Raw genomic sequence first — 12,172 nt, forward strand, 5'->3', positions numbered from 1 at the left:
TTTTACATTAGTTGCATTACAGCATGCCACGTGAAAAATGTACCCGTGTAAGTGCTTTTGCCAACTTGGCAGACAAGTTTGACTTAGCTTGAATTTAAATCCTTTATTAATATATAGTATGGAGCTATTTGTAACTTGGCAAACATTAGTCATTGTGCTAGGATAATACCTCGCTTGTTGAGTTCTCAGAAGTTAAGAAACTAAACAATGTATAGCATTTCTTTAGATTTCTGCACTGTAGAGATACTTTCTAAATGAAAAGCTTTTTAAATCTTTAGATGTGGTATAACAATCAGTGACTGGTCAAGAGCAAAAGCCAGACACCCTTTCTATCCAAGTTCTTCGCTTTCAAATTTGCTAATGAGCTAGTCACATGTTGTTTACACAATCAGCTACTGTACAGGGACACTTCCATCAAACCATAGCTAAATGAGTGTGTATATATATATATATATATATATATATATATATATATATATATATATACACAGTATACAAACCGGATTCCAAAAAAGTTGGGACACTAAACAAATTGTGAATAAAAACTGAATGCAATGATGTGGAGATGGCAAATGTCAATATTTTATTTGTAATAGAACGTAGATGACAGATCAAACGTTTAATCCGAGTAAATGTATCATTTAAAGGAAAAATACGTTGATTCAAAATTTCACGGTGTCAACAAATCCCAAAAAAGTTGGGACAAGTAGCAATAAGAGGCTGGAAAAAGTAAATTTGAGCATAACGAAGAGCTGGAAGACCAATTAACATTAATTAGGTCAATTGGCAACATGATTGGGTATAAAAAGAGCTTCTCAGAATGGCAGTGTCTCTCAGAAGCCAAGATGGGTAGAGGATCACCAATTCCCACAATGTTGCGCAGAAAGATAGTGGAGCAATATCAGAAAGGTGTTACCCAGCGAAAAATTGCAAAGACTTTGCATCTATCATCATCAACTGTGCATAACATCATCCGAAGATTCAGAGAATCTGGAACAATCTCTGTGCGTAAGGGTCAAGGCCGTAAAACCATACTGGATGCCCGTGATCTCCGGGCCCTTAAACGACACTGCACCACAAACAGGAATGCTACTGTAAAGGAAATCACAGAATGGGCTCAGGAATACTTCCTGAAACCATTGTCAGTGAACACAATCCACCGTACCATCCGCCGTTGCCAGCTGAAACTCTACAGTGCAAAGAAGAAGCCATTTCTAAGCAAGATCCACAAGCTCAGGCGTTTTCACTGGGCCAGGGATCATTTAAAATGGAGTGTGGCAAAATGGAAGACTGTTCTGTGGTCAGACGAGTCACGATTCGAAGTTCTTTTTGGAAATCTGGGACGCCATGTCATCCGGACCAAAGAGGACAAGGACAACCCAAGTTGTTATCAACGCTCAGTTCAGAAGCCTGCATCTCTGATGGTATGGGGTTGCATGAGTGCGTGTGGCATGGGCAGCTTGCATGTCTGGAAAGGCACCATCAATGCAGAAAAATATATTCAGGTTCTAGAACAACATATGCTCCCATCCAGACGTCATCTCTTTCAGGGAAGACCCTGTATTTTTCAACAAGATAATGCCAGACCACATTCTGCATCAATCACAACATCATGGCTGCATAGGAGAAGGATCCGGGTACTGAAATGGCCAGTCTGCAGTCCAGATCTTTCACCTATAGAGAACATTTGGCGCATCATAAAGAGGAAGGTGCAACAAAGAAGGCCCAAGACGATTGAACAGTTAGAGGCCTGTATTAGACAAGAATGGGAGAGCATTCCTATTTCTAAACTTGAGAAACTGATCTCCTCGGTCCCCAGACGTCTGGTGAGTGTTGTAAGAAGAAGGGTAGATGCCACACAGTGGTGAAAATGGCCTTGTCCCAACTTTTTGGGGATTTGTTGACATCATGAAATTCTGATTCAACATATTTTTTCTTAAAATGGTACATTTTCTCAGTTTAAACTTTTGTTCCGTGATTTATGTTCTATTCTGAATAAAATATTAGAAGTTGGCACCTCCACATCATTGCATTCAGTTTTTATTCACGATTTGTATAGTGTCCCAACTTTTTTGGAATCCGGTTTGTATATACAGTACAGACCAAAAGTTTGCACACACCTTCTCATTCAAAGAGTTTTCTTTATTTTCATGACTATGAAAATTGTAGATTCACACTGAAGGCATCAAAACTATGAATTAACACATGTGGAATTATATACATAACAAACAAGTGTGAAACAACTGAAAATATGTCATATTCTAGGTTCTTCAAAGTAGCCACCTTTTGTTTTGATTACTGCTTTGCACACTTTTGGCATTCTCTTGATGAGCTTCAAGAGGTAGTCCCCTGAAATGGTTTTCACTTCACAGGTGTGCCCTGTCAGGTTTAATAAGTGGGATTTCTTGCCTTATAAATGGGGTTGGGACCATCAGTTGCGTTGAGGAGAAGTCAGGTGGATACACAGCTGATAGTCCTACTGAATAGACTGTTAGAATTGGTATTATGGCAAGAAAAAAGCAGCTAAGTAAAGAAAAACGAGTGGCCATCATTACTTTAAGAAATGAAGGTCAGTAAGTCAGCCGAAAAATTGGGAAAACTTTGAAAGTAAGGGCTATTTGACCATGAAGGAGAGTGATGGGGTGCTGCGCCAGATGACCTGGCCTCCACAGTCACCGGACCTGAACCCAATCGAGATGGTTTGGGGTGAGCTGGACCGCAGAGTGAAGGCAAAAGGGCCAACAAGTGCTAAGCATCTCTGGGAACTCCTTCAAGACTGTTGGAAGACCATTTCAGGGGACTACCTCTTGAAGCTCATCAAGAGAATGTCAAGAGTGTGCAAAGCAGTAATCAAAGCAAAAGGTGGCTACTTTGAAGAACCTACAATATGACATATTTTCAGTTGTTTCACACTTGTTTGTCATGTATATAATTCCACATGTGTTAATTCATAGTTTTGATGCCTTCATAGTCATGAAAATAAAGAAAACTCTTTGAATGAGAAGGTGTGTCCAAACTTTTTGTCTGTACTGTATATACTAGCAGAAGGAACCAGCTTTGAACAGGTATATTTCATCTATTTAATTTAATGTTTGTGTGTGTTGTTAAAAGATATCGACAGTATCCCCCATAACAGTGACCTCTACAGCACCCTGCCCCATTAAAAGTAAAACTCCACAGTCCCCAACCCCTCAACACTGACCCCCCCACAGTACCCCGCCACTTTAAAATGGGACTTCCACAGCAGCCCATCCCCTTAACTTTGACCTTCACAGCAGCCCGCCCCTTTAAAAGTGAGTTTCACAGCACCCCACTCCCTTGACAGTGACCTCCTCAGGGGTCTGCCCCCTTAACAGTGACCTCCACAGTATCCCGCTGCCTTAATATTGACCTCACAGTACCCTGCTGCCTTAACAGTGACCTCCACAGCATTTGCCCTTTTAATAGTTGCTCCTGCCCCTTCAAGAGTGACCTCCAAAGCGGCCTGCCCCCTTAACAGTAACATCCACAGTGAACGCCTCTTTAACAGTGACCTCCACAGTGCCCTGCCCTTTTAATGCTAGGGCTACACAACAACATTTTGTCTCAACAATTTTTAGAATGATAGTCTGTGGTGTCGCACTGCGACATGTGACATGCTGCGACATGACAGTTGCAAAAAATCCATCCAAGATGTTTTTTTTCTGCGACTGTCGCGTCGCAGTCGCAGCATGTCACATGTCACCATATATAAAATGATTGCGCAACATTGGTGCGACATCAATGTCGCTCGACACATGTAGCAGTGTAGTTGTGCCTTATGTGTCGTGTGACTTATTGTTGCGCAACACATCTCGTCGTGTAGCCCTTGCCAAAAGCTGACCTACAGCAGTGAAGAAAAATGCCTGGGTTGTTATGGAAATCTGGAGTAAAACTGTGTGTATGTGGAGACTAAGGGCCTGCGAGCTTCTATTGGCTGATAAGGGACATGTGACCATGTGTATGGCAGTTGGGATATGAGTGAAAGACTTGCAGGCTTGTATTGGCTAATGCAGGTCATTTTGGGGAATATCTCAGGAACATATTTATATATATATATCTGTCCAATAATATATATATGTAGGGAAAATTCACAGTAATAATTTGTATCTCAATATGAGACTTGGATTTCTTAAGAACTCAATTTTTCTTCAGATTTTTTTTAGAGCTTGTTAAATTTGCTCTAAATGCATCTAACTTTTATTTTCCAGGAGAATTATCTGTGGTCCTAACGCTATTGAAGTTGAGATAACTCCAATTTGGAAACTGCTCATCAAAGAGGTTAGCATGCTGTCACATGACTTTCAATTCAACTCTCCCCCATCAGTATTTCAATCCTATACAGTCCATTTAGTATTGCATGTGATGGTTGTGTGCTCTGGGAACTTACTGGTATTAACTGATGTTAATTTGTAATAACAGTCTAATGTGCTTGTCAAATAAAGAAAAGCTACAGAATTCTAGCACAAATTGGGCCACGGGGGCCCGTCTGAAATTCCGATTACCCTACTCTTGTGATTTATGTGACCAAGGTCCGAAGTGACCAAAACGTCAAGGCTCGGAGTCACAAAATAGGCATTCTTCCGCAATTACTCATGTACTCATTGGAGGATATGTCACAATAAATTAAGTATTTGCATCATAACCCTGAGTGTGCGGTGGTATCGCTCTTACTAAAATCCAGCGGCAGGCAGAGGACAAGCAAAGCAATACAATTGTGCAATATAGCAGGACACTAGACAACTAAAAACTATTGCTTATGCAACTACCCAGGGCGGAAGGTGCCCCAATTACCTGGCCAAACATTAAGAGCTTAGGGTGTGTACAGTCTATTGGCAGCAGAAAGAGAGATACGCCTCAGTCTACATAGAGAAAATGGAGCAGCACTACTCTGACAGCCTTGCTCACTAGAAAAGAGCAGAAGGTCGCTGATGAGCATGAACCTCTTAAAAAATAGAACAGGGGACCCAGTGAGTGCTCTGTCAGCCATGCCCACTGGGGAGGAGAGACAGCAATGGGCATGGACTGCTGGCATAGCATGCATAACAATTTCTGATGTTTTCAACACTTTTTTTTCTCTTACCTCAACAGTTCGAAAATTGTCTAGAAAATTAGTATGCCTAAGTATTGTGGAAAGCGGCAAATATATTTAATACTGCTAGAATTCAATACTTTTAACAAAGATTTTTGTTATTATGCATGAGAAATTTAACAAATAATTTTTGTCTTTGCTAGGTATTAAATCCTTATTATTTGTTTCAAGTGGCCAGTCTTAGTTTATGGTTGGCAGAAGGCTATATTGAATATTCCATAATTATCATAGTTATTACCGTGCTTTCCATCATTCTGACTATTTATGATCTTCGACAGGTATGGTATGTTTTATTATATAGACATTCTGCAGACAAACCCTAATTGTAGTGACAATATCAGTAGCTATACCTTTAACATAATATTGCTGTAATATAACTTTCATCATAAATTCATTGGGAGGAGGGGGCTAGAAATAAAAGTTCGAACAAATAAATATAAAACATTATATTGCATTTTCCTGGCCATTGGTTTTAAAGGGAACCTCTCACCTACTTTATGATGCCCAGCCATCCACCTATGAGTGACAGTTTTCTCCCAGGGAGAAAAGTAAGAATAAAGCCTCATGCACACGTCCGTGAAACACGGACTGTGAAATACCGGCCTGGATTCCTGCTGAGTGCAGGAGAGCATGGCGTCATTGGTTGCTATGACGCTGTGCTCTTCGTGCCACTGCTGCTGTACAGTAATACACTCGTATGATCTAAACGAGTGTATTACTGTACAGCAGCAGCGGGACGAAGCGCATAGCATCATAGCAACCAATGACACCATGCGCTCCTGTACTCAGCAGGAATACAGGCCGGTATCTCACGGTCCGTGTTCCACAGACGTGTCAATGAGGCTTAATGAATGAATGAGCCAGACTCTTCTCTAGCAGCGCATTACTCTGCTGTGCCGTGTCAACGTGCACAAGCTGTGGTGCAACGTGTGGTGGCATATTTTTATTATTTTTTATTTTGTTTTTATTTTACACATTGTGCCCTCATTAGCTACTTTCACACCTGCGTTCAGGTGTCCGCTCGTGAGCTCCGTTTGAAGGAGCTCACGAGCGGTCCTGAACGCAGCCGCCCGGCCGCAATGCATTCTCAATGGAGGCGGATCCACTGAGAATGCATCCGCCTGCCAGCGCTCAGCCTCCGCTCCGCTCAGTGAGCGGACACCTGAACGCTGCTTGCAGCGTTCGGGTGTCCGCCTGGCCGTGCGGAGGCGAGCGGATCCGTCCAGACTTACAATGTAAGTCAATGGGGACGGATCCGCTTGAAGATGACACCAAATGGCTCAATCTTCAAGCGGATCCGTTCCCCATTGACTTACAATGTAAAGTCTGAACGGATCCGCTCAGGCTACTTTCATACTTAGAAAATTTTCTAAGTTTTAATGCAGACGGATCCGTTCTGAACGGATGCGAACGTCTGCATTATCGGAGCGGATCCGTCTGATGAAACATCAGACGGATCCGCTCCGAACGCTAGTGTGAAAGTAGCCTAAGGTTACACAAGATCTTTGGGGGACATTCAACTTTAGAATTTTTTTTTATGTATTGATAATTTTTCCTGTAGCTGGGTCTGACACATGTCAGCCCCAATTCCAAGGGGAATGCAGTCCTCAGAAAGGTTGTACAGGGCTGTACAGCCTCACTGTAGAGCTCATCTGGGTCTGATATTACCCAGCATCTCACAAAGATTCTCATCCCCCAGCCATCACATGACTGCTGGAACCAGAGCAGGAAGTAGCAATGCCACTTCTTCATCTCTATACATAGCACTTGTTCAGCTCTGTGTATACAGCGATAGGGAAGGTAGGGACTATGAAAAACCATCCTTGCTTTCTCTATGGGGTAACCTTCCTTCACTGACTGGGGGCTCCTGCAGCTTCATGATTAGCACACAGCTGCGGTCTCTGTTTTAAAATGTCTGTGCAGAAATATGTGCCAACTGGATATATATAGTCAACATATGTTCAGTAAGCAGTTAAAGGAGTTGTCCCAGAATTACAACGTATAGAGATAAGCAAATTTTAAAAAAATTTGATTCGGCTGGATCGATGAATTTTCTGAAAAAATTTTGTTTGATCCAAATTTAGATGCGGTGAATCGCGTTAAAAAACTGCTATTTCCTGGCTGCAGAGAGCCTTTATAGTGGTGTAGAACACTGTGCCTTCGAGTAACACGCATAAGGAGTCGCTGTGGTAGTGAAATAATACTGTGAGTCAGTATGACATGCAGATGACAGGCGTCGCTCTTAGAATCACTGCACACTTCACTTATTTAGGCAGTCACGGGGCCAAAACTGACAAATTACTCAAGTATGAACGCAGCCTTACAGGTCGATGTTAGCGCCAAGAAGAAGCACACTCCTTTTACACCGTCGTCAGCTGATTCCACATAGATGTCTACAGACCCTGTTCTATTAAATGCTTATACAAGTAGAGCCCCCCGACAGAGTGGAGAGGGTGTCAGCAGTAAGTTTGTGTTAACGTCACTTATTATTTTGCCCTCCCTCTAATCCGTCAGAACAATAACCCCCAAAAAACGGATCCTGTCTGTTGAGCATCCGCCTTCACGCATTTGGTCAGTAAACCCCCAGTATTGCTAATGCCCAAAAAAATTCTCACTTCACCACACAACGGCAAATACTTTTTTTGTGCCACTAATACACGCAAAAAAGGGGCTTTAGAACATATAACTGCACCGCTGAACGGCAAATAGGCCCTTATTTTTTTCAACTTATACATGACACAAAAGGCTTTAGAACATTTAACTGCACCGCTGAACAGCAAATATATTTATCTTTTTTCCTCTTATAAACTCCACAAAAGGCTTTAGAACATATAACTGCACCACTGAATGGCAAATATATTTTTTTCTCTTTTACACTTATATACTCCACAAAAGGCTTTAGAACATATAACTTCACGACTGAAAGACAAATATGCTCTTATTTTTTTCCACTTATACACAACACAAAAGTCTTTAGAACATACAACTGCACCGCTGAACAGCAAATATATTTTAATTTTTTCCACTTATTTACTCCACAAAAGGCTTTAGAACATATAACTGCACCGTTGAATTGCAAATATATTTTTCTTTTGCACTAATACACGACAAAAAGGGCTTTAGAACATATAACTGCACCGCTGAATGGCAAATAGGCCTTTATTTTTTCCACTTATACACGACACAAAAGGCTTTAGAATATATAACTCCACCTCTGAACGGCAAATATATTTTAATTTTGCCATCAATACATGCCACAAAAGGCATTAGAACATATAACTGCACCGCTAAACGGCAATTATATTTTCTTTTCCCACTAATACACAACAAAAAGTGCTGTAATTTTAGCACTTTCTAACACAACGGCTAATAACCCCTTTTTTACCACTAATACAAGCCAAAAAATGTGTTAGAACATATAACTGCACCGCACAAGGGCAAATAAGATGTAGAAATATTTCCTTGTAATAAATCCTGTTAATGCCTGTATCAAACAGCACTTGCACCCTAATAAGAACAGCTTTCTGGAATTACAGAGCTGTATAATGGCAATTTGGGTCCCCAGTCAATGCAGCAAGGTGTACTAGGATTGTTCCTTTTAGCCAGTCTGTAACCTCCCCTACTGAACCCTGTTCAGCATAAATGCTGTGGAATGATTCCTCCCTATCACCTTGATTAATCTTTCCCTGTACTTGTAAATCATTTTTTTAGCACAATTAAGTTTTTACTAGCACTGTCCCTAGCACCTGCTGACTTCTCTCCCTGCACTAAGTACACTGGAAAATGGCAGAATCCAAGATGGCTATTTATAGGGCTGTGACATCACAGGGCTGGCTGACTGGCTGCTGATTGCCTGTATGCATGGCATTATCGGTGATCCCACCTTCCCAGAGTTCCTTGCTCCATGTCCTTACACATGTCCTATTCGGATTCGGTGCAAATCGAATTTATCGTGAAATTTGTATCGAATTCCACTTCGTCAACTTCGATTTGCTCATCTCTAACAGCGTATTTCACAATCACAGCATAGATAGGTGATAAGTGTCTGATTATTGAAATTCTGGTGGATAGGACTCCCACCAATCATGAGACTAGTGGTACCATTTATGCCAGTTGAATGGAGCACCAGTCAAGAATGAACACTAAACCCCTATTGAAAGTCTATGGGGCTGCCAGAGATTGGTGAACGCTGCACTCAGCTGTCTTCAACAATTGAAACTACTTTGGGGGAGATTTATCAAAGATCACATGCTCTGGAAAATGCACAGGCCTCATCCTCCAGCTGTCCATATGCAGCCTGGATGAAATTTTTGTCTTTCTGTGCACCTGAAAACAGACATGAATGAAAGTAAATGTGGTCGGTCGACCCTTGGTGCTGCTCACTCCCTTTTCAGAAAATGGCAAGGGCGGGTCAAAGATGCCGCTTTGCAACATAATTTGGCACAAGTATTGTTTAAATGGTTAGTTTACAACCTTTTTTTTGCCACTTTTCAGGGGCAAGGAGATGTTAAATCTCCCCCTATGTGTGGTAGGGCTGTGCGCATGCTCAGCTGATGAAACATTCAACTGGGAGACAGAGAACACAAGTTATTGGGATGGGGGGTGTCCTAGGTAATACATTCATTCTGTCACAGCTCACACACATACTGTAGCATTCAAAAACTGTGGCTGATTACATGTCCCCTTTAATGTGTAAGATGTTCCTGTATTACATTACTTCAACCTGTGAAAGATATACACTATGGGAGTCAGAGTGGAATGTAATTTACATCTTTGCTAGTGATTCATCTGTTCCTCATCTCTTTACCTTAATAATCTGAGTTCTTCTAAAGAACTAGTTCTTGAGAACAAGCTATTTACAGTATCTATGTATTTATCCCATATAGCAATCCGTAAAACTGAATCGACTGGTGGAGTCCAATAACAGCGCTGTGGTCACTGTGCACACTAGTGATGGTGGTAAGCCTCTCCAAATAGTATTGCTGTTACACTCTTTTAAAAAAGCTTTCTGGTTTTATTGGATACAGTTTCACTGAATAACAAAAAGGTTATGTCATTTTCTTATATATTCTTTATATTCATTATTGGTTTTATACCACGGTTTGCAGCTGCTGTATGAAAAGCTTCACGTGTCCCGATGAGGGGCTCATTGCAGTTACTGTAGAGAGCAACCTTTTCTAAACAACCTTGAGCTTTTATGAATGCCACATGGCCAAGACATTTTATCTTATGGAAGTCATTAGGAAGAAATTAGTTTATTTAATAAAACTCAAATACTATTTTAAATATTACAAATTACTAATATTCCATGCTATTGTTTAAAAAAACAAACTGGTTGTTTCCTAAATGGAGGGTTAATAAACACATAAGATCATATTGGTAAAGTCTGTTATCTCTTTTGTAACAATACTGAACCCTTTGGTACTGCTCAGAGATTTCTGAAAATCTGACATAACATTCTTGGCAGAGAACAATTCAAATCAATGGTTTTAAGCTTCGAATGTTTCATCAGATTCCTACTTATCACAGTACAGTAGATGATCACACCCTAAGTGACCTTAGTCTAAAAACTATTTTTAAATCCACAGCATGCCCCTTATGGTCCATCCAATTATAATGGGGTTAATCTGAATGCAGATCTGCCACTGAGTTTCAGTTTGGGATTTCCGTTGCAGATTTTCGGAAACATCCACGATGGATTTGCCTATGGCCAATCTTTGCAATGTAAAGATAGTCTTAGAGACTGGAGCACACTTTTCTGTATTCATTGATTAAGGCCTCTTTCACACTGACGTGTGTGACCCGTGCCTGTGAAGCGGCCCGCAAATAGCGGGCCGCAATGCTCGTTCGCCGGCCGTAGGTCAGCCGCATCGGATCGCGGACCCATTCACTTTAATGGGTCCGCGATCCGGCCGTTCCGCTAAAAGATAGGACATGTTCTATCTTTTTGCGGAACGGAAGAACGGGACGTAACCCCAGGAGGCACTCCGTAGTGCTTCCGAGGGGTCCCGTACCGTGCGGCCGTTCCGCGATTCCGGATTAGCGGACCCATTGAAGTGAATGGGTCCGCATCCGTGATGCGGAATTCACACGGAACTGTGGCCGTGTATTGCGGCCCGCGATTTGCGGGCCGCAATACGGCCACGGATCACACACGTCAGTGTGAAAGAGGCCTTAGCTTGTTTTTTTACATAGAAACTGTAAAACATATTTTTTACAATTTAGTAAGGATTTATTACATTGTTTTTATTGCACAAGCGTTTCTTTTTTTCACTTTTCTCATTCGTTTAGCTACAGCAACTTACATGCAAGCACAATTTTAAAAAAAATGCTGTCACCTGCAGTCTGCCTGTACTGCACATCGGTTCGGAGTTGGTAAAATACAGGCTGCCATAAACATTGGTCTGCAAGACAAAATATGGATAATTGGTGTGGTTATCTGCAGGCTGATTATAATTAGAGATGAAAGAATTTCTCAAAAATTTGATTCGGCCGGTCCGCCGAATTTTCCTGGAAAAATTTGCATTGATCCGAATTAATTTGCGACGAATCACATAAAAAAACCTTCTATTTCCGTGCTGCATAGAACCTTTACCCTAAGTTCACACTTGCGCATTTTACAGCGCGTTCGAATGCGCTGTAAAACGCATAACCGATGCAAACCAATGCTTCCCTATGGGACTGGTTCACATTTTCGCGTTTTACAGCGCGTTCGAACGCGCTGAAAAACGGCCGACACATAAACAAGTGCTGAGCTTCTTTGGGGCATTTTGTTGCGCGTTTGCGGCCATAGGACACTGCTGTCAATCACACAAACGCGCGTCAAACGCGCGTTTACTATTGCAAAAAACACGCATAAAAACGTGTAACAAATACGCGCGGAAAACGCGCGTCTCAGAAACGCTCAGGTGTGATCCCAGGGTTATATGGGTGTAGAACACAGTGCCTTGCAGTAACACACATAGGGAGTGTGCTGTGGTAGTGAAGTAAGGCCGAGTTCACACAAACGTGTGTGACCCGTGCCTGTGAAGCGGCCCGCAAATAGCAGGCCGCAATGCTCGA

The 12,172-nt window shown here is 41.7% G+C and overlaps 1 protein-coding gene across 1 annotated transcript in view; it reads left to right on the top strand.

Annotated features, from left to right (window-relative positions):
• Positions 1–12,172, top strand: part of LOC120997965 (probable cation-transporting ATPase 13A4) — a 216,057-nt gene that overhangs the window by 60,533 nt on the left and 143,352 nt on the right. Inside the window, exons 6-8 of the mRNA XM_040428349.1 lie at positions 4,230–4,299; positions 5,254–5,388; positions 9,997–10,069. Coding sequence (XP_040284283.1) covers positions 4,230–4,299; positions 5,254–5,388; positions 9,997–10,069 — 278 coding nt within the window. The remainder of the gene's footprint in view (positions 1–4,229; positions 4,300–5,253; positions 5,389–9,996; positions 10,070–12,172) is intronic.

The sequence above is a fragment of the Bufo bufo genome, chromosome 4 (genome assembly GCF_905171765.1).
Source record: "Bufo bufo chromosome 4, aBufBuf1.1, whole genome shotgun sequence".
Lineage (NCBI taxonomy): Eukaryota > Metazoa > Chordata > Amphibia > Anura > Bufonidae > Bufo > Bufo bufo.